This window comes from Cervus elaphus, chromosome 12 (genome assembly GCF_910594005.1).
Source record: "Cervus elaphus chromosome 12, mCerEla1.1, whole genome shotgun sequence".
In the NCBI taxonomy this organism is placed as follows: domain Eukaryota; kingdom Metazoa; phylum Chordata; class Mammalia; order Artiodactyla; family Cervidae; genus Cervus; species Cervus elaphus.
Genome location: NC_057826.1, coordinates 80,306,776 through 80,332,772, shown reverse-complemented (window position 1 = coordinate 80,332,772; position 25,997 = coordinate 80,306,776). Strand labels below are relative to the sequence as shown.

The 25,997-nt window shown below is 45.2% G+C and overlaps 1 protein-coding gene across 4 annotated transcripts in view; it reads left to right on the top strand.

The window, feature by feature from the left end:
* The window catches only part of NEO1 (neogenin 1), a 219,182-nt gene extending 203,530 nt beyond the window's left edge, over positions 1-15,652 (top strand). For 2 of the 4 annotated variants that reach the window (XM_043919669.1, XM_043919668.1), the window contains exons 23-28: positions 1,190-1,428; positions 1,978-2,070; positions 6,066-6,224; positions 9,973-10,236; positions 12,256-12,392; positions 13,085-15,652. In XM_043919669.1, the coding sequence (XP_043775604.1) occupies positions 1,190-1,428; positions 1,978-2,070; positions 6,066-6,224; positions 9,973-10,236; positions 12,256-12,392; positions 13,085-13,168 (976 nt within the window). In that variant the 3' untranslated portion in view covers positions 13,169-15,652. The remainder of the gene's footprint in view (positions 1-1,189; positions 1,429-1,977; positions 2,071-6,065; positions 6,225-9,972; positions 10,237-12,255; positions 12,393-13,084) is intronic. The other 2 variants (XM_043919671.1, XM_043919670.1) reach the window with 1 other exon arrangement.
* Positions 15,653-25,997: the final 10,345 nt, after the last annotated feature.

Below are 25,997 nucleotides of genomic sequence, written 5' to 3'. Positions count from 1 at the left end.
ACTGTGCTCAGACTTCTTCCATCCTAAGAAACAATTATAACCTTTCCTCTACTGCATGGTCTTTACCACCAACCACAAAGAAACCCTGTCTTTCCCTTCACCACAAGTTTCTTGAACACTTGTCTCCACTCACCACCTGTCCATTCTTTTGCTGCCCACTCATGCTTTAGTCCTTTCTAATCCGAATTCTGCCCCCACTGCTTCACCAAAGTTGCTTTTGCTGAGGTTACTACTGACCTCCATGTTGCGAAAGCCAAAGGAAATTTTTCAGTCCTCATCTTAATCTCTCAACACAGTCAACTACTCCTTCCTTCTTAAAACACTCTCTTCTCTTGTATTCCATGATTGTGTGTGCTTTTTCACAGCTTCTCCAGTCTACTCTGCCATCAGATAAACATTCCTCAGGGCCTGGTCCTGGAGTTACCTGCTCCTGTGGCTTCATTTACTTCTGAATTTCAACTACTCCCATATCTCTATCTCTAGCCAAGGCTTCTCTCTTCTGAGTCTCAGGCTTGCTTCAGTCTCAAACCCAATTGCCTGTTTTATGTTTTATATTTAATGTCTCAGATGGACACTTAGTATGTCCAAAACAATTTATAATTCTTTCTGTCAAACCAACTTCTCCCCAGTGTTAGTAAATGGCTTAAGCCAGAGACCTTGGCAATATCCTTTATTCCTCTTGTGTCTTTATTTCTGTCTTTTCCCACATCCATTTTTTCACCAAGCCTTGTCATTTCTGGTTCCTTAATAACCACCAGATCTCCCTCTCCGCTCCATTCTCGCCGCCCCAGGCCACTGTCAGTCAGGCCGCAGTTGTTGGCAGCTGCATCCTAACGGCCCCCTTGTTTTGTCCCCTACTCCTCAATCCATTCTTCACATCCCAGTTGGTTTAAACTTTTGACTCAAAACTGATCTCCTTACTCTCCTGCTTAAAACCATTCAGGGATTTCTCTTTACTCACAGAGGCAAGTTCAGACTCTGGTCTCGGCTCTAAAATTCCTTAATGATTTGACCCCAGCCCATCTTGCCAGCATCATTTCATATCATTCTCCCCAGGGTAAAACTTCTTGCCTCTGTCTTTCTTGTTTGTAGTTTCTGATTTTGCCTGAAGCATCTCTCAGAAGGACTGTTTTAAACATTCAAACTGTTTTGACCAATAATATTAAAATCCTCTTAATTTCGTGCCTAGGAAACGAGCTGCTTGCAAATCAGTGAATGGCTCCCACAAGTATAAAGGGAACTCCAAAGATGTCAAACCCCCAGACCTCTGGATCCATCACGAGAGACTGGAGCTCAAACCCATCGATAAGTCTCCAGATCCAAACCCCATCATGACTGATACACCAATTCCTCGTAATTCTCAAGATATCACACCAGTTGACAATTCCATGGACAGCAATATCCATCAAAGGCGGAATTCATATAGAGGTACAGGTTTTTTCATTTAAACCATTTTCCATTTTGCAAAGTTGCCTTAGTTTGGTAATCCCTATAAGAAGTTAGGTTTAGAGAAACATGTATTACCGCAGCAACTTCTGATGAAGAATAGCTAACTTATTAAGAGACAGAGGTTCTGTACCCAGATGAAACAGTCTTCTCGCTCTCTTAGGTCTCTCATCGCACTTCGCCAGCTCAAGATTTGAGACAGCCTAGCACACGTCTGCACATTTCATCCCATCCCTTCACTTGGAGCCCAGCTCTCATTGTTGTGTTTGGCATATTCTTGGTCTGCCTGCTCTTCCTCACAGACATGCATTGAAACATGATAGGCAGCGTTGTGTCAACTGCATTGACTCAACAGAGATCCCTGTAATGTGATGATGGTCATTTTCCTCTTTATTTCACTTCCTGCAACACCTTGTCCCTACTATGTTGTCTTTGAGTCCTGAATCTGCCTTCACTTGAAATGTTATACTGCTGAGGCTGCTCACTGGCCTAGACACGTGTTTGTAACCAACCTCCATATTTGATGTCTAGGGCATGAATCAGAGGACAGCATGTCTACACTGGCAGGAAGGCGGGGAATGAGACCAAAAATGATGATGCCCTTTGACTCCCAGCCACCCCAGCGTAAGTTAAAAGCTTCTCTTTTCCCAAGTGCTGCCAATTATCCAGTCATATTGGGGAACAGCTACAAATGATCTCTTTGACGTCACTTGATCCTAATGCAAAAATTAATCTACCAAAGCTTTGGCACCTTGAGAGAAGAAGAATCAAACATTTGCCATATTTTGTGATTAGTATTTATTCTTACTAGTAGCCTCTTTAATTTCAATGTAAATAAACTACAGGCCAATTTTCACAAGTCTCCCAGGCATTAGGGAAGTAACCAGTCTCTTTAAAAGTAGATAAAGTCTCCTCAGGAGAGATGGGGGACAGATCGCTCTAGGCTGGGGCTAAGGATGGCCAGATGTCACAGTGTTCCTTAGGTTTCCCGATACATGATCAGTGTTGATAGGCATTGCACAGTTTTTTTTTTAATCAATAGACTTTATATTTTAGAGGAGTTTCAGGTAGACAGCATGGAGTTTCTGTTTTTATAGCAATATTTTTCAACTTTATTTGACCTGTGCCTCACTTAGATAAGCATAAAAGTTGCCCAGCCTCCTGTAGTATTTGAAACTCAAGTATATTATCATGATTAAAAACCAAAATGCAATGGGACAAGCAAATTACATTTGTACACTAGTGTTTCTTCTCCCTTGTTACTGTTTTCAAGGTGAGGAAGCCTTTCAGATGAACTGGCACAATGGGGCTTCCAGCGGAGGGTCCTCTGAGCCATTCTAAAGAGATAAGCAGCCACCTGCCTACCAGTACCAAATCCAAGTTTAAGAAACTATTTAATCTTGAAATTTGCTCTGGGCTGAATAGTAGGTTAGCAGACATTAATACTGTCAGTCATTGTGTTAGTTGCTCAGTTGTGTCCTACTCTCTGCAATCCCACAGACTGTAGCCCACCAGGCTTCTCTGTCCATGGGATTCTCCAGGCAAGAATGCTGGAGTGGATTGCCATTCCTGTCTCCAGAGGATCTTCCTGACCAGGGATTGAACCCTGGTCTCCTGCATTGCAGGCAGATTCTTTACCATTTGAGTGTCAGACCTAGATTTAAATCCTGAAGAATCACTTTTCAATTTAACCTAAATGAGCTTTGGGGTTTTTTATTCGTTTCTTAAAAGATGCCCCATTTCAGGACTGTCAGCCATGTCTGTCCATAAGTGACAGAGATTCTAAACAATCACAGATATCCTGACACAGAAGATGGCACTGTATAGATGGAAACCAGTGGGATCCCTGAGAATGTCATGTCGGCCCACATGCTGTCACTCGCACAAGATTCTGAGAATCCGCTTTGGAAGAATAAAAGACTGATTTACTAACAGTTCATTTCTGCACAAAGTACTTTTTGCTTAGGGTCCATGATAAGAAGAGGGGCCTATACTTGGGCGTGTGCAAGGAAAACTGGTTTTCCTCTCATCAGACATGCCCTGGACAAGGTCCCCAGGTTTAGAAATGTCCAAAAAGAGTGAAAGTGTTAGTCACTCAGTCGTGTACGACTCTTTGCGACCCCATAGACTGTAGTCTCCCAGGCTCCTCTGTCCATGGGATTTTCTAGGCAAGAATACTGCAGTAGTTAGCCATTTCCTTCTCCAGGGAATCTTCCCAACCCAGGGATTGAACCCGGGTCACCCACATTGCAGGCAGATTCTTTACTATCTGAGCCACCAGGGAAACCTCCAAAAAGAGTATACTAGTTCATTCCAGCTACTTTTGATTTATAAGAAGATGGTAGCTTGACTACTTGATTGTTTTATATAAGTTCTTGCCTGAACTTGCTTATTTTTAAAACTTGTAAAGTTTGACTATCGCTATTCCTAGATTTGTTACTTTTAAATATGTTACAGAGAAAAGATAAGCTGTACTAGTTGACAGCATTCCTGGTTTTTTTTTCTTTTCTTTTCTTTTTTTTTTGGTGGTGGGAAGGAGTATGTATAAGTATACAGTGTTATTTCATTTGTGCCCCAGCAGCTGAGTGAGTGAATTCTTTAATTCAAGAATCTGATACAAGTGCCCAGATATACTTGAGATCGGGCTTGAGATATGCTTTTCGCCACATGGCTTCAGTCCTTTTTTACAAGCCGGGATTCCCTGGAGGCTGCATCCCCCATCCACCTACCGTGGCTGTAAATGTCTGAGCACTGCTGGGAATGGCTTAGTGGCGGTGGGATGAGGTTCCATCGAAGGCCTTGCACAGAAGCAGTGGATTCTGATTCAACTAATAGCTGATGCTTGCCAACTATATTCCAGACAGGCTGTCACATTCTTTTATTTATTTTTTTGTTTACTTAATTTGGAAAAACTGACAAAGTTTGTTTTTTTTTTTTTTAATCAGCTTTGTTTTACTTTTGTGAGAGTCTGTATACCTAAAACACTTTCAAGTTGCACTTCCTGGGTAAAAGTCAGGAGTCCTTCCCCCTCACCCTATCCTTAATTGTGAGAAACACTGATTCTGAAACACCCCACTTCTGAAAACTTCCTGTCTTCCCATGGAGGAGATGCTAACTGCCCAGCTGCCCTGAGACCTCTCCTCAGCCAGCTTTTGTATTTTATTCCCGGGGACCGCCTTCACTTTCTGGTCCCCGAGAGCAGGGAAAGCCCCTGATTAGTTTCCCGGGCCTTGAGGAGGGGAGGGGGTGGCCCTGCTCCAGGGTCCCTGGCTGGTTGAGCCACCTGCTTGCTTGCACGTGGTGAGAATGCTGCCGAACGGAGGCCCTCTGTTGTGTTGCCTGGGGTTTTCTTCACCTGAGTAGTGTTGAGTGGCCCCCCACCTACCGCCGAAGATCAGGGAGACTCTTGGTGACCTGACATTTTAATAGCATCCAAGGGCTAATTGAGTTTTATCACAAAGTTTTTGAAGTCCTTGCTTAAAGGGAAGTGGGGGTGGGCAGGAAAGATCCCACTTGTTTCTGATCAACCCTACCTGTTTGCCTATTTCGGGAATCTAGAGCTGGTTATCTTGATGGCAGGCTATAGTCCATGGAGTCGCAAGAGTCAGATATGACTTAGCAATTACACCACCACCACCACCATCTTGATGTTAAACTTTCTGCTTCCACAGCTACTCTAAGGGAGTACCTAAGAAAAGTTTGTACCTCAGCTGTGCTTCTGATTTTGTTTTTCCATCTCTAGGATCGATAAGGGCGCTCATTAAAGAAGCACTTTGTCTTCATAGAAAGTTTTATGTGGAATATCTGTGTGAAAATGTGGATTCATTTGCTAAATGCAGCAAATTGAATTCCTTAGCCAGAAGGAAAGAGGGAATTTAGAAAAAATCCATTTATATTTTAAAATGTGAGTAGATATGGCTAAGGTCCCAGCCTGGAAGCAGGAAGAGATGGTGCCCTAGGCCTGTCTTTCATGCTTCTAGTACTAGATTGGACCTTAACAGTTCATTTCCATTTGCATTCATTTTAAGATATGAAAACTGATTAAACAGCCACTTATTCATTCAGCCTAAATACCTATTTCATGCTTCACTCAGCAAGTAAGAAAAGACAGAATGAATTAGGAATATACTCGAAGGAAAAGGGACTTCTATCTTTATAAGCAGGAGAAAAAAATTATAGATACCGAAACCATCATTTGTTGGCTTATGGGTTTATACTTTGTGACATATTCAAGTAGGTATTTTTAATAACTCATGTAATCCATGTTTACTGTAGAATTGGAAAATAAAGATAAACCAAAAGAAATTTTAAAAAAAAATCTTCACCACTCTTCCCTACAAGATAATGTGTTAACATTTTAGTAAAAATTCTCAGGCTTTTTTCTTTCTATGTATATATAGAGACATGTGCATAAGAGTGTGTTGATTTTTTTTTAAGACAAATGTAGAACCCATGGCTAATTGTCCAAACCCGTGGCTAATTGCCTAAGCTGCCACCAGAAAACCAGGGAATGGTGGTACTGCATGGGCAGGGGGTGCGGGGTAACTGCTCTTGAACTGTGATGTATGTGTGTCTGTGCAAGCATGTTAAGCATTTCTCTGTCTTGTGTTCATTCACAGCTGTGATTAGTGCCCATCCCATCCATTCCCTCGATAACCCTCACCATCATTTCCACTCCAGCAGCCTCGCTTCTCCAGCTCGCAGTCATCTCTACCACCCGGGCAGCCCATGGCCCATTGGCACATCCATGTCCCTTTCAGACAGGGCCAATTCCACAGGTGAGAGATGAGGATGGAGCCCCAGGTTGAAAGCATTCTGAAAGAGTTGGCAAGCTGCACAGGGGAGGACCTGCCCCACTTAGAAGGATTTGGAGTTTTTGTCAGTGTTATCTGTCTATCGTAACATTTCTGTTACTGACTCAAGTTTTTTTCTGTAAAATTCACTTCATTTTTCTCCCAGAGTTTTAAGAGCTCAAGGCAAGGTGTCGTTTTAGTAAGAAACATAACTCTAATCACACAGCCATGTCTTGTTCCATCCACTTGCATCTTAATTCCATCATATTTTCAGTATGTTTAATCCTTCAATTGGAAAGGAAAATGTAATCTGGATGATTTTTAGACACTAGAGGTTGCCTTTACCTGATGGTGGAAGGGTTCTTAGGGCAACCGTAAGGTACTTCTAATGTGAGCTCATAATTACATGTATCTGCCGTGAACCAAAGTAAGAGCAACACCTGTGGGCAACAGGGCCAGCGGCCACGTTCAAGTTACGCAGATTGTAAACCTCAGGTTGCCTAGTGGAGTGAAATTAAAAAGGGCTCCCAAGCATAGATCATCTCTAAAAATAGATGGGACATTAGCCTAACAATCTGCAGTGTATGTAAAGATACACAGTTCTAGACCACCGTGTCTCAGTTTGAAAATCTTAAGAAGCAGCTTTATCAGTTTTAAGGTGCTAAAAAAAAAAACTTCTCATATATACAGTATACTCTTTTTCCATCATTTGAAACTTGAAACTTGTCTTTTAATAGTTACAGATTAAAAAAAAAGAAAAAAAAATAGTTACAGATGTTACTAGTAGAGCTGAGTTTTGTTAGTTCTAGAAAATGGGGCAATTTCACGTGAATCCCATTTTTAAAAGAACTTCAAAACATCATGCTTAGAAGCTTGGGTTGCCAGTAACATCCCTTCCTCCTCTGAGTTTTGGTCAATAACAAACATACACAAAGCATCAATGGAGATCCAAGCTTACTAAGACATGCCTGGTAACTCCCGAAGTTATCTGCTCCCAAACCCTTACTTTGGAGAATGCTGCTTGAACTCATCTCTGAAATTGGCATTTCCCTCCCTCCAGTCCAGGTGTGGGTTCTTGCCTTTAGGGAAAGACAGCCTGCAGGAGGCTGTATGGAGAACCAGACTCTGCCTCACAGACGTAATCTCAGAGCCCTCCAGACCTGCTCTTACAAAGAGGCTTTTGTGTCCTGACTGTATTTCTCCATTTTTAAGGCAGAAAGATCTCACCCACTGGGATAGGAGCATACCTAACCGTGTGGCAGGGTCTTCCCAGGGGGTCAGCCCCCTGCCTCCTCCCTCCTGGACAAGAAGGAGGTTGAAGTTTGGCAGGAAGCAGAGAGCTCCCACCCACCCCTCACCCAAGGGGTCAGTGTTGATAAAAGTTTGGTTCTGTATGTATTTAGGCAGAAAGCGAAAAGGGGAGAAAGTAATGATTTCCTCCACTAAAGGGTTCTTTGTTTTAATGACCAGAGGGGTTAAAAGAAGGTAAAACTTCTAATGGAGCCTCTGAAGATGGATTTGAAATGTAGAGCAGGTGTCTAGAGTGATCAGAGCTCTACTACCGTTGTATTTCCCTGTGTCTCTAGACCCCAGTGTTGCCACAGCCCATCTTGGGCCGGGTGATCTGCCTAGAGGGCGTTTTCTGTCTTTTCCTTGGATATTTACTTTTGTCATTACCACCTGATGCAGAAAACACACTTTGCACTTGTCCAGGTGCTCAGCCACTGTGCACTTTGTGTCTTAGACAACTCTGAGAGCTCCATCAGGAGGTAGAAGTTCTAGTTACAGTATCATTTCCCTCGTGAGCAGGGGGTGTTGCACAGTTCCAGGGTGCCATGCCCTCTGGAGTTGCACTGCACTCTGCTGCATGTAGGCAGGCCTCTTCTCCTTTTTCACCTTTCCCACCATCTCTGGCCCTCAGAAGCTTATACATCAAAGTAAGGCAGTCGAGGCAGCCATGGTACGGCTGTGTGCCTGAGCTGTCCTAACATAGCTACCAGTACATGGTCAGGGCAAGAGCCTCATCTTTTCTCTCTCCTCATCCTTGTTACCCTTGTTAATCAGCTTCCACCCAGCCCAGGATCACAGAGAGTGGGACCAGCAGCTCCCCAGGTGAGGTGGTAGCTGACCTGAGCAGGCAAGAGAAATGAGACCCTCAGCGCAGCCCTGGAAAGGATGAGAAGTGACCTGTGCCTGGGAGGTTAAGTTAGCCATGCTTTCGCCACTTGGGGAAGGTGTATGAGTCCCTTATTGCTGGATCCCAAGGCCAGACCTTTGAGTAGCACTCTTGACTGCCATGGCCCATCTCCTGAGAGCCCAAGGGAACAGATTCATGGCTGCCTCAGCAACAAAGGCTGGGAGAGGTTGGATTTCAGCAGGTTGCTCATGGATTACTACTTAAAAGGGTTAATTTTCCTTGATAAGGTTGAGGACTCTAGGAGTCAAAGAAGGCCTTCCTTCAGGCTGCCTGGTGTCCTCTAGGCCCCTCCTCAGGGTGGGGATGTTGGTCTGCACCAGCTCACACTGTGTGAAAAGCCTTCCTCATGTGGTCGCCCTGGGAATTGGTGCTGCTTCTGCCCCTGCAGCATCGAGGGACATGTGGACTGGGCTTGGAAGAGCAGGTAGTGTTCAGTGGACGGAGCCTGGTGAGGACCCAGGGGCCAGGATTCGGGGTCCTGCCCATCAGTGCTGTGTCCTTGGGCCATTCTGGAGCCCGCAGCGTCTGATGTGCTACTGTGAGGGCTGAATGAGCTAATGAGTATCAAGCACTCAAGCGCCTGATGACCTACAAAGAAAAACCTCATCAGTCATTCAGACCCTGTGTTCAGCACTGTTTATTCATCTTTCTAATTAATCCTCAGTAAATTATGTGTTAGGGTTAGCATTATTCTCCCTGTTTTTATAGGTGAAGAAACAGATTTGGTTACTGCCAAGTTCACTCAGCTCATAGGAAGAGATTAGGATTCAGGTCTGTCTGACTCCAGAGCCAGTGCTTTTTCTACCCCACCATGCTGCCTTCCAGAACAACTCTAATGCCTCTTCACTTATTTTGAGATTTTTGTCATGTTTTTCCTGAGCTGCCCCTTCTTCAGGCTGATATACCCCTCTTTTTTCCTCTGGACGCCCAAACACCTCATGGCATTATCTTAAAGCCACTGGCAGACCTTTGGACCTTTCGGCTGTCCAGGCCTCACTTGAGCTGTGGGGCTCTGGCTCTGGGGAGGCTGTGCAGTTGCCAGAAGGGGTGCAGGCCCGTGGCACGGCCTCTCCTGCAGGGACCACCAGGCCTCAGGGCAGAGCTGCTTCTCGTCAGGTACCCAGGTGGCCTTGGTGATGTGTTGTCTGTGAAAGGCTAGTCTCGGAAGCTGTCAATCAGTGAATAAAATTTTAAATTTTCTTGCTTACATCTTAACAGACACCATATCAGGAACCTTTATGTGTGCTCCATAGTGAGTACTGAGAAGAGCTTTAAATCTGTAAAATTGTGACCACTTAGTTGTGTAGGTGAAAAAAGTCCAGCATCTGGTTGACAAATTCTGGGGGGACTCTGAAATTAGACCATTCTTATTTAGCCTTGGCAGCAATGCCAATCTGTGTTCCCTTGAACTAGCATTGACCCGAAGTGCTCATTGAGCCAGTTTCAGGGGCTCTTAGCAGTAGGTAGTGAGAACCCCAGAATGCGCATATGTTCAGTGGTAAAATAAATGCTAACATTTAGACTTTCCTGCTGTAGAATCTGTTCGAAACACCCCAAGCACTGACACCATGCCAGCCTCCTCGTCTCAAACATGCTGTACTGATCACCAGGATCCTGAAGGTGCTACCAGCTCCTCTTACTTGGCCAGCTCCCAAGAGGAAGATTCAGGCCAGAGTCTCCCTACAGCCCACGTTCGCCCTTCCCACCCACTGAAGAGCTTTGCTGTGCCCGCGATCCCGCCGCCCGGGCCTCCCACCTACGATCCAGCGTTGCCAAGCACACCGTTACTCTCCCAGCAAGGTGAGCAAGGAAAGCAGCACCGCTCGAGGGGCCCTGTGGCTCTGGCTCAAGACCCCAGTTGCCACTTCTTTGCAGAATAACAAAGCTAATGTCCTCCAAGCTGATCCTTATCCTCTCAGGGAGGATAGGGGCTCGTCCTTCGGGAACATAAATAACATAAACAAGAGAATAATTTGGCAGGGAGCAAAGGCTGACTTTCTGAAGTATGTTTTGTGTGCAGGACGCTTGGTAGAATCCAGTGGCGTGAGTATGAACAACAGATCTGGGCCTCCCAGAACTGCCTCACTCCATAGAATTCCTGCCAACTGGAGAAGGATTAGGGAGTGCAAAACTTGGAAGCAAGGAAAAAACCAAGGTTGCAGAAATAACCCTGCAGAAGGGTTATTAACTCGTCAAGTTCACACAGCTCAACAAAGGTCCTCTCACCTTAAAGGGATGCTTTTTTGCCTCCTACTGTTTCACATAAATTTCTCTCTTATGATGGTTTGTTTCAGAATAAGTCACTGGTTGTCAAGCTTTTGGTCTCAGGACCCTTTTTAGCTCTTAAAAGCTGTTGAAGCTGCAAAAGAACTTTTTCTTCACATGAGTTATACCTGTCATTATTCACTATATTAGAAATCAAAACAGATTTTAAAACTATTTTATTCATATAAAAATAGCAATAAATCTGTCATGTTAAGGTAAATAACATATTTTCATGAGAAATAACTTTCAAAATAAAAATATAGTGAGAAGAGTAGCAGTCTTAGATTTTTGCAGCTGTCTTTAATTTCTGGCTTAATAGAAGACAGCCAGATTCTCATACCTGCTTCTGCATTTAATCTGTTGCAGTGTGTTGTTTTGGTCAAAGAAAATCTGGCCTCACAGATATGTAGTTGGAAAGGAAAGATTATTTATATAAACTTTTCAGACTGCTGTGGGTATTCTTCTTTGACACTGCAGCAAAACTCAGCAAACTGTGATTTCTTAGAGATTTGTTTGTCATGTGGAATCCAAAAGCATATAATTATTCATACTCTGTCACGTTAAATCCATCTATACTGCACTTTGAATGCATGATACTAAACACAACATGTTGGTCATTTGGAAAGTATTGGTTCACTAACTTATACAGATCCTCCAAATCTTGATACATTTTGTTAAATAGTATGTAAAAACACATTCTTAATATCATCAAAGTCTGTTAAGTATTGGGAAGCCCTCAAGCTTATGGTTGCAGATAAAAGTTTTTCACAATTCTGATTTTTCATTTTAAACTTAAATTTTATCATTGGAAATAAATGCTGTCCATTGTCTTCCCTAAAGTGACTGACAGGCTTCATTCACTTTATAGAAAATGTCTGCCAAATGCTCAAGTCTAAATAACGTGTGTGTCAGTCTTTCTTTGAACGATTAATAACATTGTTGTTTTGTAATGAAAGCACCAGTTCAGCTCACAACTCAATTACAAGTGCCTTTCAAAGACAGCCATCATGCTTTGGTGTGCAGTAGTATTTTACCCGTATTTCCATTTTAGAATATTTAAAAGATGTGTAATCAACTTCATAACATAACTTTTTCTACATTAATTACACTGGCTCTTTTTTAAACTTGGCAAGTGTGCATGTTCATGAATGAGTTTACAGCGTGGTGCCAATACCTAATTTGTGCTGAGGCTCCAACGTTTTTTCCCACTATTGCTTTTGTACCATCAGTGGAAGGGCAAATGTGTCTTGGTTTTATTATGAAGAGTTTTGACCTCCCAGACATTGTGTGAGGGGCCCTGGAACTGCTACACTGTGAGAACCACTGGTCTAAGAGATGAGTTTTTAAAGCCACATGGAACATCTTCTCTGGCCTCTTGGATGCCCTGCTCTCTCCCTCCTTCCATCCTGTTCAGTCCCTTTTCAGAGCAGGAGCTCTGTGCTGGGTGTGTGTGCACCCCTCACCCTGAGCAGCGTCCGGACCTCACATACCTTTGTGAGGATCAGGGCAGCAGGCTCAGACTCACCCCTGATGGTGCCGCCTTTCCCCCTGCAGCTCTGAATCATCACATTCACGCCGTGAAGACGGCCTCCATCGGGACTTTAGGAAGGAGCCGGCCTCCTATGCCAGTGGTGGTCCCCAGTGCCCCTGAAGTGCAGGAGACCACAAGGATGCTGGAAGACTCCGAGAGCGTGAGTCCCCGTGTCGGCCCGGAGCGCGGGGCCGGCTCGCTCAGTCCACCGGCGGGCGCTCGGCTGCTCCCCTGAGCCTGGGCTGTGCTACAGGCCCGATCTGCTTGGATTGGCTTGTCACACCGGCTTTCCTTTCAACTCTGTCCTGTCTCTCTGATCCTCTTGTCTTGGTTTGAACCATCCACGTGTTCTTTTACCCCCAGCCCCTGTTCATGATCTTTCCTGAGCAGGATGCTGTAGAGGAAGTTGCCTGAGTGATTGCTCTCAAAATAAAATCGGCAGAGTCTCTCCTTGATCTTTCACTCCCACATTCCAATAGATATGCTCTACCTCTGCCTTTCCTGGCACAGGACTCTCTTAGGAGGAGAGCTTGGGCCCCAGAGATCCAGGGGTTACACCAGCTGTGTTGGCTCTGACAGAGACTAGAAGGGGCAAGCGGTGGGGCCTGTGAGGTCCTTGTGACCCTGGCAGCACGAGTTGGAGGAAAGGCATTTTGTGATGGAAAGAAATGAGTGGTTGCTGGCTTGGGCCCGTCCTGCAGCCTGACTCTGCCGGGCTGGCAGGGACGTGGGTGGTCCAGTCTGCCCAGCAGTTTTCTCGCTCATCCCTCGACACGGTGACCTCTTTCCGTGGGCCCTCCTTCTGGACGGCTGTTTGGAGTGTGCCCGGTAACACTGTTCTCTTTTCCGTAGAGCTATGAGCCAGATGAGCTGACCAAAGAGATGGCCCACCTGGAAGGACTGATGAAGGACCTAAACGCCATCACGACAGCGTGACCACCTTGACCGGGACGTGACTCCCGGCCCGAGTCTAGAAGTCTTGGGACTTAGCCTTGAAATCAAGGAGTTGTACAGAGCACCAGAGGACAGCACTTGAGAACACAGAGTGAGCAGGCCGCCCGGCCAGCGCCCCCGCGTGGGGCCGGCTCCAGGCCTGGCCACCTGCCTTCTCCCAGTCAGCCTGGAAGACGCCCGTGTTGAGGCAGCTTCCCTTTGCCTGCCGATACCCTGCAGGACTGGGCACCATGGGCCAAAATGTTGTGTCCAGGGAAGAGGCAAGCAGTGCAACCTATGTTTCACTTGGTGGGCAGGCCGTGTCTTCATGCTGCGACGGCATCGCCTTTATGGAGTGTAGACATTGGCATTTCTGTACAATTTTATTTGTGTTCTATTTTATTTTACCTTCAAAAGAAAAACACTTTCAAAACCAAGGAAGTCCGTGGTGGTCTCCACAAGTGGTTGACATTTGACTGCTTGTTTGAATTATGTATGGAAAGTCATTGACAGTGTGGGTTGTTCCAGGGGTTGGTTTGTTTTTGTTTTTGTTTTTATTTTTGATTCTGAGTCATTGCATCCTCTACCAGCTGTTAATCCATCACTTTGAAGGGGGGAGGAAATATTGCATTGCTGTTTGTAAGCTTTTTTATTATTTTTTTATAATTATTAAAGGCCTGACTTTCTCCTCTCATCACTGTGAGATTACAGATCTATCTGAATGAAATGTAACATTGAAAAGACTTGTTTGTTGGTTTCTGTGCAGTTTCAGTATTGGGGTGGGGGCGGGCTGGGAGGGTTGGGAATTGGAAATGGAGGGGCTGCTGAGATCCTGTGAATGTTTCAGTCATTGTACTTTCTTCCAGAAGCCTGCAGAGAAAGGAAGCATCTTCTTTATTGTCCTGGCATGTCCATCTCTATTGTCACTAAGTTGCAACTGGAGTTTCATTTGGATCTAGTAAAAAAAAGTTCTTCTGTGCAATAGGTGGGTTCAAGGATGTAGCTGCCCTGGTGTCTTGGTAATATCCTGATAGTAACATCCACGCTGAGGAGTCAGACATCACATTACAGGAGTGATGCAGTTCAGGGCAGAAGCCTGGCACGTTCCTGGGATATCAGAGAAGAGGATGGACCCCCGTCCTGCTGTTAACCCTCTGACCTTGAAGAAGTCGGATGTTAAGGTGGGAGCTTTGTTCCCACACAAGACTCCTTGCTTCTCCCTAGTTCCTGTCCTTGGTCAGTCCAGCAGTCCAGCCCTCATTTCTACGTCTCGGAGCCCCTGTGGAGAAGGCGTTAGCAAGAATGAAGCAGGCAGGGGCTGCAGCACCAGTGAGGCTCCCAGTTCTTTCTGAACACTGTCCCATAAGCAGCAGGGGACCAGGAGAGTGCCCGCCCCCCCCCCCCCCCAGCAGCTCAGCTAAGCCCCTGATTCGAACAGGGCGACAGGAGGTCTCTGAGGGGCCCTGAGAGGCCAGCCATGCGAGAAGCCTCTGGCTTTTACAGGTGGGTCTCGTGTGCTTCTTCTTTAAAAGGAAAGGAGCTGAGTTTTTTTTTATATATTAAGAATATATGAAGAAAAAATACAGGACTGACCCTCAGGCATCTTCCCTGACTCCCCAGCAAACCCTAGAAGAGTGTGTCAGGCAGATGGAGCTGTGGTTTGGTAGCCAAGAACTGTCGTCTCAGTGGCTGAGACCACCAGGGGGCGCTCAGCCTGCGGCAGGCAGGAGCCCCACTTGCCTTTCTACATTGGTCATTTCCCCCGCTTAGGTCTCATCGCACATTGGCTCTTCCAGGAGGTAAACTCTGTTTCTTGATTGGGGGCAATGAAAAGAGCAGTGCTGGACCCTCTGCTGCCCTGCTAGCCGGTCATGGAGGATAGTGCCAGGCAGGATTCCGGAAACCCAGTGCACTTCAGCTGATCCTGAAAAAGGCACTCTGGACACCAGGAGCGCTAGATTCCCCAGAAACTGTCTTACCTTTTGCCCAAAGAGACATGCTCGGTATTCGGGGCATTCCCTCCCATGAACCCTGATACTTCTGTTACCTCAGGGCCTTGGTACCTGCATACTGCCACAGAACTGGGGCGGGGGGAGGGACCTATTTTTAAATAAATAACTGTTCAAAGTTGGGGGATTTTTTTAAAAGTAAGAAATAGGAAAGCTATTCTGTATTGCACCTTTTCACAATTTAATACATTTTCTTACATTTTCCTGTGATTTTTGAAATTAAACCATTGTGTGTCTTGTCATGTCCTAGTTGAGCTGCTGGCCAGCAGCTTCCTTCAGGAAGATTTGGAACAAATGTGTCTGTTGCCTTGTCGCCTGCTGGAGGGGGGCCTGGAGGGCTGCTGGGAACTAGTTTCTGTACACACTTGTTTGGCCTTTTCTGTAGTTGATGCTGTAAACTCTATGGCTTTTTGAAAAACAGTTTCATGTTTTTATTTAGTATTGGAAATCCAATACACTTTTTTTTAATTCAATCAAACTGTGGTCTGGACAAAGAGTTATTTTCCTTTTTCCTTAGGGAAACAGAACTTGCGGAGGTGGGGAATCCCATTTCCCCACCTCAAGGGGACTTCACCCTCGCCCTCGTCGCCATAAAGGCAGGAGTGCTCAGGGGCACATAGGATGGTGTGGTGGGGGAAGCTAGGTGGTGAGCCTAGCTGGTGAGTCCACCAGCCCCAGAGATGAGCCCTGTTCCCACCCCCGTTGCTCCCCTGCAGGGACTGAGAGTCTGAGGGATTGAAGGTCACACCTGTCAGAAAGAGACAGGTGACCCCAGCAGGAAAGCACAGCCAAGTCCCTGGTGTGGCAACGTCTGGGGAAGCAGCTTGGTCTGTGTTGGTGCACAGACTGGCCCCATACTCAGCCTGGGCCTTCCTGACCCCGCCCGCACCTCACACCAGTGTGTGATGGCAGAGCCCTAGAGCAGGTGTCTGCAAGGAGCCCTGCCTGGCCTGGGCTGCCTCACATGCTGACTATGTTCACTGCGTCTTAGCTTGGGCTGCTGTGACAAAAATACCATAGACTTGGGGGGCTGACACAGCAAACATTTATTTTCTCACAGTTCTGGAGGTTTGGAAGTTCAAGATCAAGGAATGGGCAGACATGGTGTCTGGTGAGGACCCGCCTCCTGGTTCGCGTCTTCTCACTGTGTCTCACCTGGCAGAAGGGTGAGAGAACTCTCCGGGGTCTCTTTTATTAATATAAGGGCGCTAATCCCATCCTGGGCGCCCACCCTCACAGCCTCATCACCTTCGTGTGTTGGGGATTAGGATTTCAACATGTGAGTTTGGGGAGATGCACACGTTCAGTCTGTAGCACCCTGTAAGCATTCTCACAGTGTGAGCGTCTGGGCTCAGGTGAGCGCAGCAGCCACAGGCCCTGCCCTGCCTGGGTGTGGAGGAGGGCGAGGGCTGGACACGGAGCCCAGCGTCCCTACTCACTGCCCCTTTGGCCCCGGGACTTCATCTACTCTGCAGCCGAGCGATCGGCAGGAAACCCAGATCCCGTCACTCCCGTCAGCCGTGGAGTCAGAGCTCCCAGCGCCGGAGCCTGTGCCCCGCCTGCCACGCCCCCCAGTCCAGACACTGTCGCTTGTGCACCCAGTGTCTGGCTGAGAGCAAGGCAGCCTGGGACACGCTTCTCGGTGTTGTCACACGGAACACCACTTCCGCCTTGTTCCAACAGCCAGAGAGGCCGTCCGGGCCCTCCTCTGCATCCCTAGATGGAGCTCTTGGCACATTTCATAGTGATTTATCTGTCTTCAGTCTACTTGACTGGACTCCGTGGGGACAGGATTTCTTGCTTCTCTGAAGGCCTAAGGCCAGAGGCGGATTCTGACGTGGCAGATCCTTGTCCCCCAGGTGGATGGACAGACAGGGACTCAAGGCCTGGAGTGTGTGGGAGGCTTCCCGCGTTTGCACCCCCTCCCATTCCCTTAGAGGGATCCTTGTAAGTCCCTAGTGTTACTGTCCCTTTGTTATCCGGCGGTGAACTTGAATGTTAACAAAGATCTGTCTGCCTGGCACAGTCATATGAAATGAAGCTGATGCCACAATGATGGACTGGGTGCTGGGAACTAGGAAAAGGATATCCTCCAACTGGTTCTAAGACGAACACTGAACAACGCTCTATATGAAAAAGCAATGCCCTCCTTTCCCAGTCCATCAGCTCCTCCTGAATTTAGCCACCTTCCAGTCAGGGGTGTGGTGCCATCAGGAGAGATGGTAACCATGCTGAAAGTGAGTGTTAGTCACTCAGTCGTGTCCAAGTCTTTGCGATCCCATGAACTGTGGCCCACCAGGCTCCTCTGTCCATGGGATTCTCCAGGCAAGAATACTGGAGTGGCTTGCCATGCCCTCCTTCAAGGGATCTTCCTGACCCACAGATCAAACCTGGATCTCCTGCATTGCAGGTGGATTCTTTACCGTCTGAGTCACAGGGAAGCCTCAGCCATCAAATTGATGGGGAGAGGACATGGGCAGGGGGTGGACAAGCCGGGCCAGCCCTACCTGCATGCAAAGGATCTCAGACAGTTGGTGCCTGACTCTTCACCCTAGGTCTCCACAGGTGAGGGTGGGAAGGGGGAGAGGTGGGAGAGAATAATTCAAGGAAATAGTACTTCCCATTTTTCATAATCTTGTAAAAGTGTGTAATGTTGAAAAATGATATTGACGACTACAGTTACCCTCCAAGCACAGTGGATGATGTTCACCTCAAGAACACTCTTACTTAACTGTGGATTAGAGAAATGAAAACATGGGCCTAGGCTGAGCTCAAGATGGGAGGTCTTGCTGTGCTATAGTGAGAAGAATTTGGCATTTCCTGAAATAATCGGGAGAGGGGAAGCAGCAGGTATATCAATAAGAAGATGAGAGAATGAGGGCCGGTGGGAGGATTCCTGCAGTGGGAAGGGGCTTCCCTTGAGGCACTCCAAAGAAGGTTAGAAATGAGATCTGAGAGAGAATTCAATGTTGTGTGCTCGTTGCACCTCCGTGACCTGAACCCCATCAGCTCCCCATGTCTTCCGTAACATCTTTCATGTACACAAGGCCTTGCACAAGTTATTGACTTTCCCCCTTCCAAGAAAGGGGCATCTGGGTCACCGTGGTGAGAGACCACAAGTGTGGCATGGTGAGTGAGGGTGACCAAAAATGGGATTGGCACGAGCCAGAAGTGACCAAGAGAGTTTAAAACCTGAGAGTTCGTGGAAATCAGGGGACACAGGAGAAGGCACGAGACCTTTCCCAGGTCAAGAAATGAGAATCCCAGCCAGCCTTATCCAGGTTTGAAGAGGCAGACTGACCTCAGGAGGTATCTGGGTTGCCACCATTCTACATTTCCACACCCTCCACCTCAGTGGCCCAGAGCAAAGCCCCATCACCCGTCATGATGCACACAGGTGCCTGCCTCTAGTTACTGCCCCTACCTTTTGTGGAGGTGGTCTCCCCAAGGAGAATTCTGGGAGCCATTCTAAACTCTTACCTCAACATGATAGCACGTGGCTCAGCAACCCCCACGGCTATCATAATGTCCCCAGACTGGCTTCTCTGTCATCCGTTGTGCAAACTCCTCCTCGACCCATCCCCCCACCTCCGCCTCACGGGCCGTCCAGCCTCCACTCAAGGATTTGATTTTTCTAACATCTGGCCTCCCTCCCCTGCTCAACATCATGCAGTGGCTCCCCTGTCACCTGCCCTGCAAAATAGGATCCGGTGTGGCCCTGCTGCCTCTTGGCTTTTGTTTGCCACTTAGCCTGCCCTTTGACCCAAATTTGGCCCTAGCAATACAGAGCAATTTGCACTTCAGAATAAACCTTGATGTCTGACCTCTGTACTCTTCTCTTTGCCTCAAATTGTCTCCCTAACCCCTACCTACCCTCACTGCTGGCTTTCTCTGCCTCATAAATTTCGATTTATTTTTAAACACCCAGCCTAACCATTCAGTCCCCAGGTGGTTCTTGTTCTTGATCTCTGTCTCTTCCAATACACTGGGAACTCCTTCAGGAAAACAGTCAGGCCTGTGTTTGTATTCTCCCTTCCATTGCCTAGCATATTAGAGGTGTTCACTTGATGAACTTGCCTGGTGAAGAAGATGGACTTGCAGTCACTGTGGGCCAGTGCTGGGGTAATTTGACAAAATCCTAATTATGCTTGAGAGGATATATTCAGAAAGGTTTTGCAGCAGAGGTAAGGCTGAGCTGAGTTTAGGAATTAATGAGGCTTTCTGTCTGGAGGGAGGAGGAGGCCCATGCAGAGCTGGGAATCTAACCTGCTCCTCATGGCCGTGAGACACCTTGAGGATCCAGCCATCCTGCCCGGCGCTGGGACTTCTAGGACCGCGTGGGCCTCCTGTCACTAGATAAAGTGCTGGGACCCCCAGGATATGGAGAACACACAGCTAGTGCTCTGCTTCCCCAAATCCCTGAACACTGCAAGGGTAATGCTGGCCTGGTTGAGCTAGGTTTGGTGGGGTCAATCCTAGTGAGTTAAGAATAAGGTGAGTTTTTTCCATAAACTCAAATCCCAGGTCTTACAGAGAATTCTGGGCAGCTTCCTATAAGAGGACACAAAGAGCTGGGATCTGTTCTTGAAGGCCAAATGATGGATCACGCTCAAGAAAACCAGCTGATGAACATTCCAGACCAACACACAGGAGGGAAACTGGAACTGAAAGCAAAGAGATCTCAGTGTGGGTAGGTAGTGTGAGAAAAGGAATATTATGGGCCAGTCAGAAAAGTCTTCCTCCCAGGAGAAGCTGGGAATCGTTCGTGGTTTCACGAGTGTTCCCTAGTGAAACCACTAGGTGGCTTTTTGCAGGGCTCTGAAGAGCTCCAATCCTTTCTGTCTCTCAGCACAGAAAGAATTCAGTGAGAGGCAAAGTGGTAGATAAGAAGTGATTTATTAGAACAGGATCCTTGCGAGGCTTACAAGTGGGCGGGCAAGCATTATGGGCTACAGTTTTGTAATCAAATAAAAAGTGGGGAGATGGAAGAGACCATCTTCTTCCTTATTCTCAAGCAGACGCCTTGCTTCCATCATCATTTCCTCCTCCAGGAACGGGCAGGGGAGTTTTCTTGTTCCTAAACGGTCAAGCAAGAACTGTCATGGCACTACGGGAAAATTATTTCAGGTCTTAGTACAATGAGGGTCTTTCACTTTGAAATGTTCCTCTCCCATAAATTATTGTTTTTCATGTGTGCAGAGAGCATGTCCTAGGGGCCATTAACTTACTGAGCTCTCTGGGATGGATGTGGGTCTCAGCCACCACTGTTTTATTGAGTGGGGGCATGTCTCAGGGTTCTGTGGTGTGGTTTTGCTGCTAAGCATGCCTGCTTGGTTTTGTGGTCAAGCAAACCTGTTTTCTTGAGTGATCATTAACTTACAGGGGTCTCCCAAATCCCCCTAAAATTCCCTGTCTATCCACAATCCTAATGGGATTTCTGAGCTATTTGGTTCCTGCTCTGTCCCTATTACAAGGACCGACTACAGGTCAGGCACTGAGGATGTGGAATGAGTATGACCATCTCTGTTGATGTGTTCACAGTCTGGAGGAGGACACAGACATGGAACAGACAGAAGCTACCATCTACGATGAATAGTGCTAAGAGACCTGACCATGTGATCTGGCAAGGTCAGGAAGGAGCTTCCAACCCTGACTGCAGCATCTGCCAGACACAGAGGAAGTACCACTGAGGATGGTGAGAATGGTGGGGGATTCACTGGAGAGAGGAAATGGTGCTTCTTCCAGCACTGCTCGTACTAGATCTGAAAAGCAGGGAAGACTCAGATACTGGCTAAATAACAACAGTGCCAAGTTGCTTCAGTTGTGTCTGACCCTTTGCGACCCCATGGACTATAGCCCACCAGGCTCCTCTGTCCATGGGGTTCTCCAGGCAAGAATACTGGAGTGGGTTACCATTCCCTTCTCCAGGGCCTCTTCCCAACCCAGGGATCAAACCCACATCTCTTAAGTTTCCTGCATTGGCAGTTGGGTTCCTTACCACTAGCGCCATCTGTGAAGCCTAAATAACAACAGTAAGTAAGTAAAGTCGCTCAGTCGTGTCCGACTCTTTGCAACCCCATGGACTGTAGCCTACCAGGCTCCTCTGTCCATGGGATTTTCCGGCAAAAGTACTGGAGTGGGTTGCCATTTCCTTCTCCAGGGGATCTTCCTGACCCAGGGATCAAACCCAGGTCTTCAGCATTGGAGACAGACGCTCTGCCGTCTGAGCCGCTAGGGAAGCCCAAATAACAACAGAGAAACTTATAAATTATTTGTTCAAAAGAAAGTAAGGGATTTCCCTAACAGAGGACCTGAAACCTGAACACAAGCGTCAAACAGAAAGAGAAGCTACTGCTTCCCTAAGGAAAAGCCAAATAAACAGGAATGTGGAAACAGGGAGAGGAGCACTGGGAGCTGGGAGCCAAAGCTCATGAGAGCGTGGCCCAGGAGAAATCCACCCGTCAGGAGAGGAGACCAAGGAAGTCTGACTGGCACCACTGTATTTTAAAAAAAATAGGTAAAATTTCTCATCTCCCTTCAGAATGTGTTGACGATTTTTGTGTCAATATTCACAAGGGTTATCAGTCTGTAGTTTTCTTCTTTCATATTTTTTTTTTTAATCTGGTTTTGGTATCCGTGTAATACTGGCTTCATAGAGTAAAGAAAGTGTTCCCTCCTCTCTACTTTTTGGGAGTTTGTGAAGGATTGGTGTCCATGGTTCTAAACATTTGGTGGAATTCACCAGTGAGGCCATCTGAACCTGGGCTTTTCATTATGAGAAGTTTTATTCCTATTTGAATCTCTCCACTTACTACAGGTCTATTAAGATTCCCTATTTCTTCTTCATTCAGTTTTGGTAGTTTGTGTGTTTCTAAGAATTTGTCCATTTTACCTAGGTTATCTGATTTTTTGGCATACAAGTTGGTGGTATTATCCCATCTTTCATTCCTGTTAGTATTGGATTGGCCAGAAAGTTCATTTGGGTTTTTCCGTGAGATGTAATGGAAAAATCTAAACGAACTTTTCGGACAGCCCAGTATTTTGAGTCTTATCTGTCTCCGTCTGTCTCTCTCTTTCTCCTTTCTTTTTTGGCAGTAAATCTCTCTCTCTCTTTAAACTTTCAAATGGCAGGTTTATTTTATTTGGTAAAGAATTAACAGTTGGGACTTCCCTGATGGTCCAGTGGTTAGGACTCTGTGCTTCCAATGCAAGGGGTTCGAGTTTGATCCCTGGTTGAGGAATTAGGATCCCACATACCTCGGTGCAACCACCAAAAAAAAAAAAAAAAAAAGATTTAACAGAGTTAATTTGATGCCCCCCAAATGAGGTAACACTGCAATATTTGCATATGAAAACTTTCCTTGAAACACTTACTCAGATTTGTTTTGGCTTGTCAGATCAAAGAAACTTCAATTTCAAGTTTGTTCACACAAATCAAAAATTTGTTACTTTGGGAAGTAATTTGTTAATTTGGGAAGTTTCAGAATGGCAGTGTAACTGAGCAGGATGCTATGGGGCCCTTCCCAGGACAGACACCTCTCCCTCCCACAGCTTCTGCTTTAACTCCTCTCGGAAGTGCCTGATGACAGTATCTGATGTACAATTCCTGAGTTGTTTCATAGATGCCAAAACCCCCACCAAATGGAAGAAATTAACTACTTGATGACCAAATACTCCATGTGCGCCTCCTGGCACTGAAGGACTGATGATGTTAACCCCTGTAACACTGCCCTGTTACGTTACTGTCAACCAGGCAGAGAATTGTACATGAGCTGATCACATATCCTGGGGCACCAAATGCTTTGCTCAAAGCCATCAGGGAGTTTGGGCTTTTTGAGCACTAATGTCCTGGACTCCCTGTAAGGCATCTTATAATAAATGCTTCACTTTCCTTCACCACAACCTGGTGTCTGTAGCTTGGCTTTACTGTGCCCTGTGAGCAAGGGGATCCAGGTTTTGGTTCAGTAACAGCAGTTCTATCCCAGAGGCATAATTACCAGGGGAAAAAATGTTCTCTAGGTAAGAGTTCTGACAGCACTGTAATACTGTGTCCATCCTTTTATACCAAAGAATATGCATTTTGCAAAGAGAGTTCATATTTCTATGACATCATTTTTGAAAAATGTTCTCAATTGCCTTACTGTCTCCAACAGAGTCAGTGATCAGATTGTTAAAATTTGTTAGTTTTGTTCATCTTGTCAAAGAACCAACTTTTGATTTTGCTAATTTTCTGCATTGTCTTTCTATTCTCAATTGCATTTATTTCTTCTTTAATTTTTATGACTTCCTCCCTTCCACTTGTTTACTTTGCTTTTCTTTTCCTTAGTTTCTTATGTTATTGATCCAAGATCTTTCTTTTTAATATAGGGGCTTACTGCTATAAATTTCTCTCAGAGTACTGCTTTTATCATACCCCATATGTTTTGGTATGTTGCCTTTTTGCTTCTGTTCATCTTAATTTACTTTCTAATGTTTTCTTGTGCTTTCTTCTTTGATCCACTGGTTCTGTAAAAATGCATTAATTTCCATGTATTTGCAAATTTTCCAAAATTCCGTCTGTTATTGATTTTTAAAACCATTGTACGATGGTCAGAGAACACATGTCATATGATTACAATCCTTTTAAATTTCTTGAGACTTGTTTTGTGACTTAACACATAGTCTATCTTGGAGAATATTTCATGAGCACGTGAAAAGAATATGAACTTTGCTGTTGTCAAGTAGAGGGTTCTAGATGCCCTGTTTATATTGCTCAAATTTTCTACTTCCTTGCTGATCTTCTACCCTGTTCATCTATTCATTATTGAAATTGGGTATTGAAGTCTATAGCTTTTATTGTTGCACTATCTATTCCTTCCTTCCATCATGTCAAGTTTGCTTCATGAATTTTGGGGTTCCGCTGTTAGGTGTATATATGTTTAAATTGTTAATTGTTCTTGACAGATTGATCCTTTTATCATCTTTTGATCCTTTTATCATTTTAAAGTACACTTCATCTTTAGCAACAATTTTGTCTCAACAATTTTGGCTTCAAAAGAAGCCCATAAAATATATAATGCATGTGTGCATTCTAAGTCACCTCAGTCGTGTCCAACTCTTTGACACCTCATGGGCTGTAGCCCACCAGGGTTCTCTGTCCATAGGATTCTCCAGGCAAGAATACTGGAGAGGGTTTCCATGTCCACCTCCAGGGGATCTTCCTGACCCGGGGATGGAACCCACATCTCTTACATCTCCTGCATTAACAGGCAAGTTTTTTACCACTAGCACCACCTAGAAAGCCCAAAATATATATGTTAAATAATATAATATCAATAAATAGTATTCTATATTATTAATATTATATTAATGGCTATTAGTAATCTATAAATTATGTATTTATATATTAAAGCTATGTAATATAAATTTGAGAGAGGTATATCTCAAAATTATATTTTTTTTAAATCCATCCTGCCAATTTCTGCCTTTCAAGTACTTGATCTATTTACAGTTTATGTTAATTATTGATAAGGTAGTATTTACACTTGCAGTTTTGTTGTTTGTTTTCTATATGTCTTCAACTTTTGTCCCTCTGTTACTTTGTTACTGTCCTTTGTGATAAGTGTCCATTTTTCAGTGTACCATTTTAATGCCCTTGTCAAAAGGCACAAATTATAAAAGAAAATTTGATGAGTTGAACATCCTCAAAGTTAAAAATATTTACTCTTTGAAAGACATGGTTGAGGAAATGAAAAGGTAAACCATAAACTGAGAGAAAATATTTGCAAAATATACATCTTATAAAGGACTTGTCTCCTGAATATATTATTTATAATTTAATAATCAGAAATAAATGACCCAGTAAAAACAAATGAGTAAAGATTTTAACACTTTATCAAAGAACCCATATAGATAGCAAATAAACACTCAAAAAGATGCTCAGCATCTTTAGTCATTATGGCAATGGAAATGTAAACCAGGAGTTCATATAACATACTGTCTTGAATGGTAGAAATAAAAGACATGATCAAATACTGCAAAGATCTGTGGTACCTGGAACTCTGATTCAGTTGCTGGTGGGAATACAAAGCAGTATTCCAACCTCAGAAAGTAATCTAGAGGTATCTGATCAAGTTAAATCTATACTTACCAAATGACTCAACAGTGCCACTCAGGAAAAATGAAAATGCAGGCTCACATGAAGACTTGATCATGAATGTTCTTAGGAGCTTTATTCTTAGCAGCCCAACTGGAAACAGCCCACTTGCTCACCAGTGGTGAAGTAATAACAAACCCTGGCATATTCAGCCAGGGACGCTTGCTCCACAGAACACAAAACAAAATGGACAGGCCTTAAAGGCTTTTGACTAAATGAAAGAAATTAGGCACAAGGGATGACACACTTCATGATTCAATTTATATGAAATTCTACCTATATTTTGCCAGAAAGGCAAAACTTTAGTGATAGAAAGCAGATTGCCAGGAGCCAGGAGCAGGAGACTGACTGCAGAGGGATGGAGGAGAATCTGGAGGAGTGAGGGAAATGTTGATTATCTGCATTATCAAGGTGGTTCTAGAACTGGATAAATGTGTCAAAACTCAGTGAACTGTACACTGAAAATTGGTGAACTTTGTTATCTATAAATTATACCTCGATAAAGAAAATAGATACGATTAGCAATAGCAACAAAAATTAAAGGTACTAGGAATAAAACTAGCAAAACGCACAAACCTTCATGAAGAAAATTGGAAAGACTTGGCAGAGACAGTTAATGCCCAGTAAATATTCCACATACCCGCCCACATCGAGCAGCCTCCTTTGCAGTTACTTTGGGGCCAAGTGA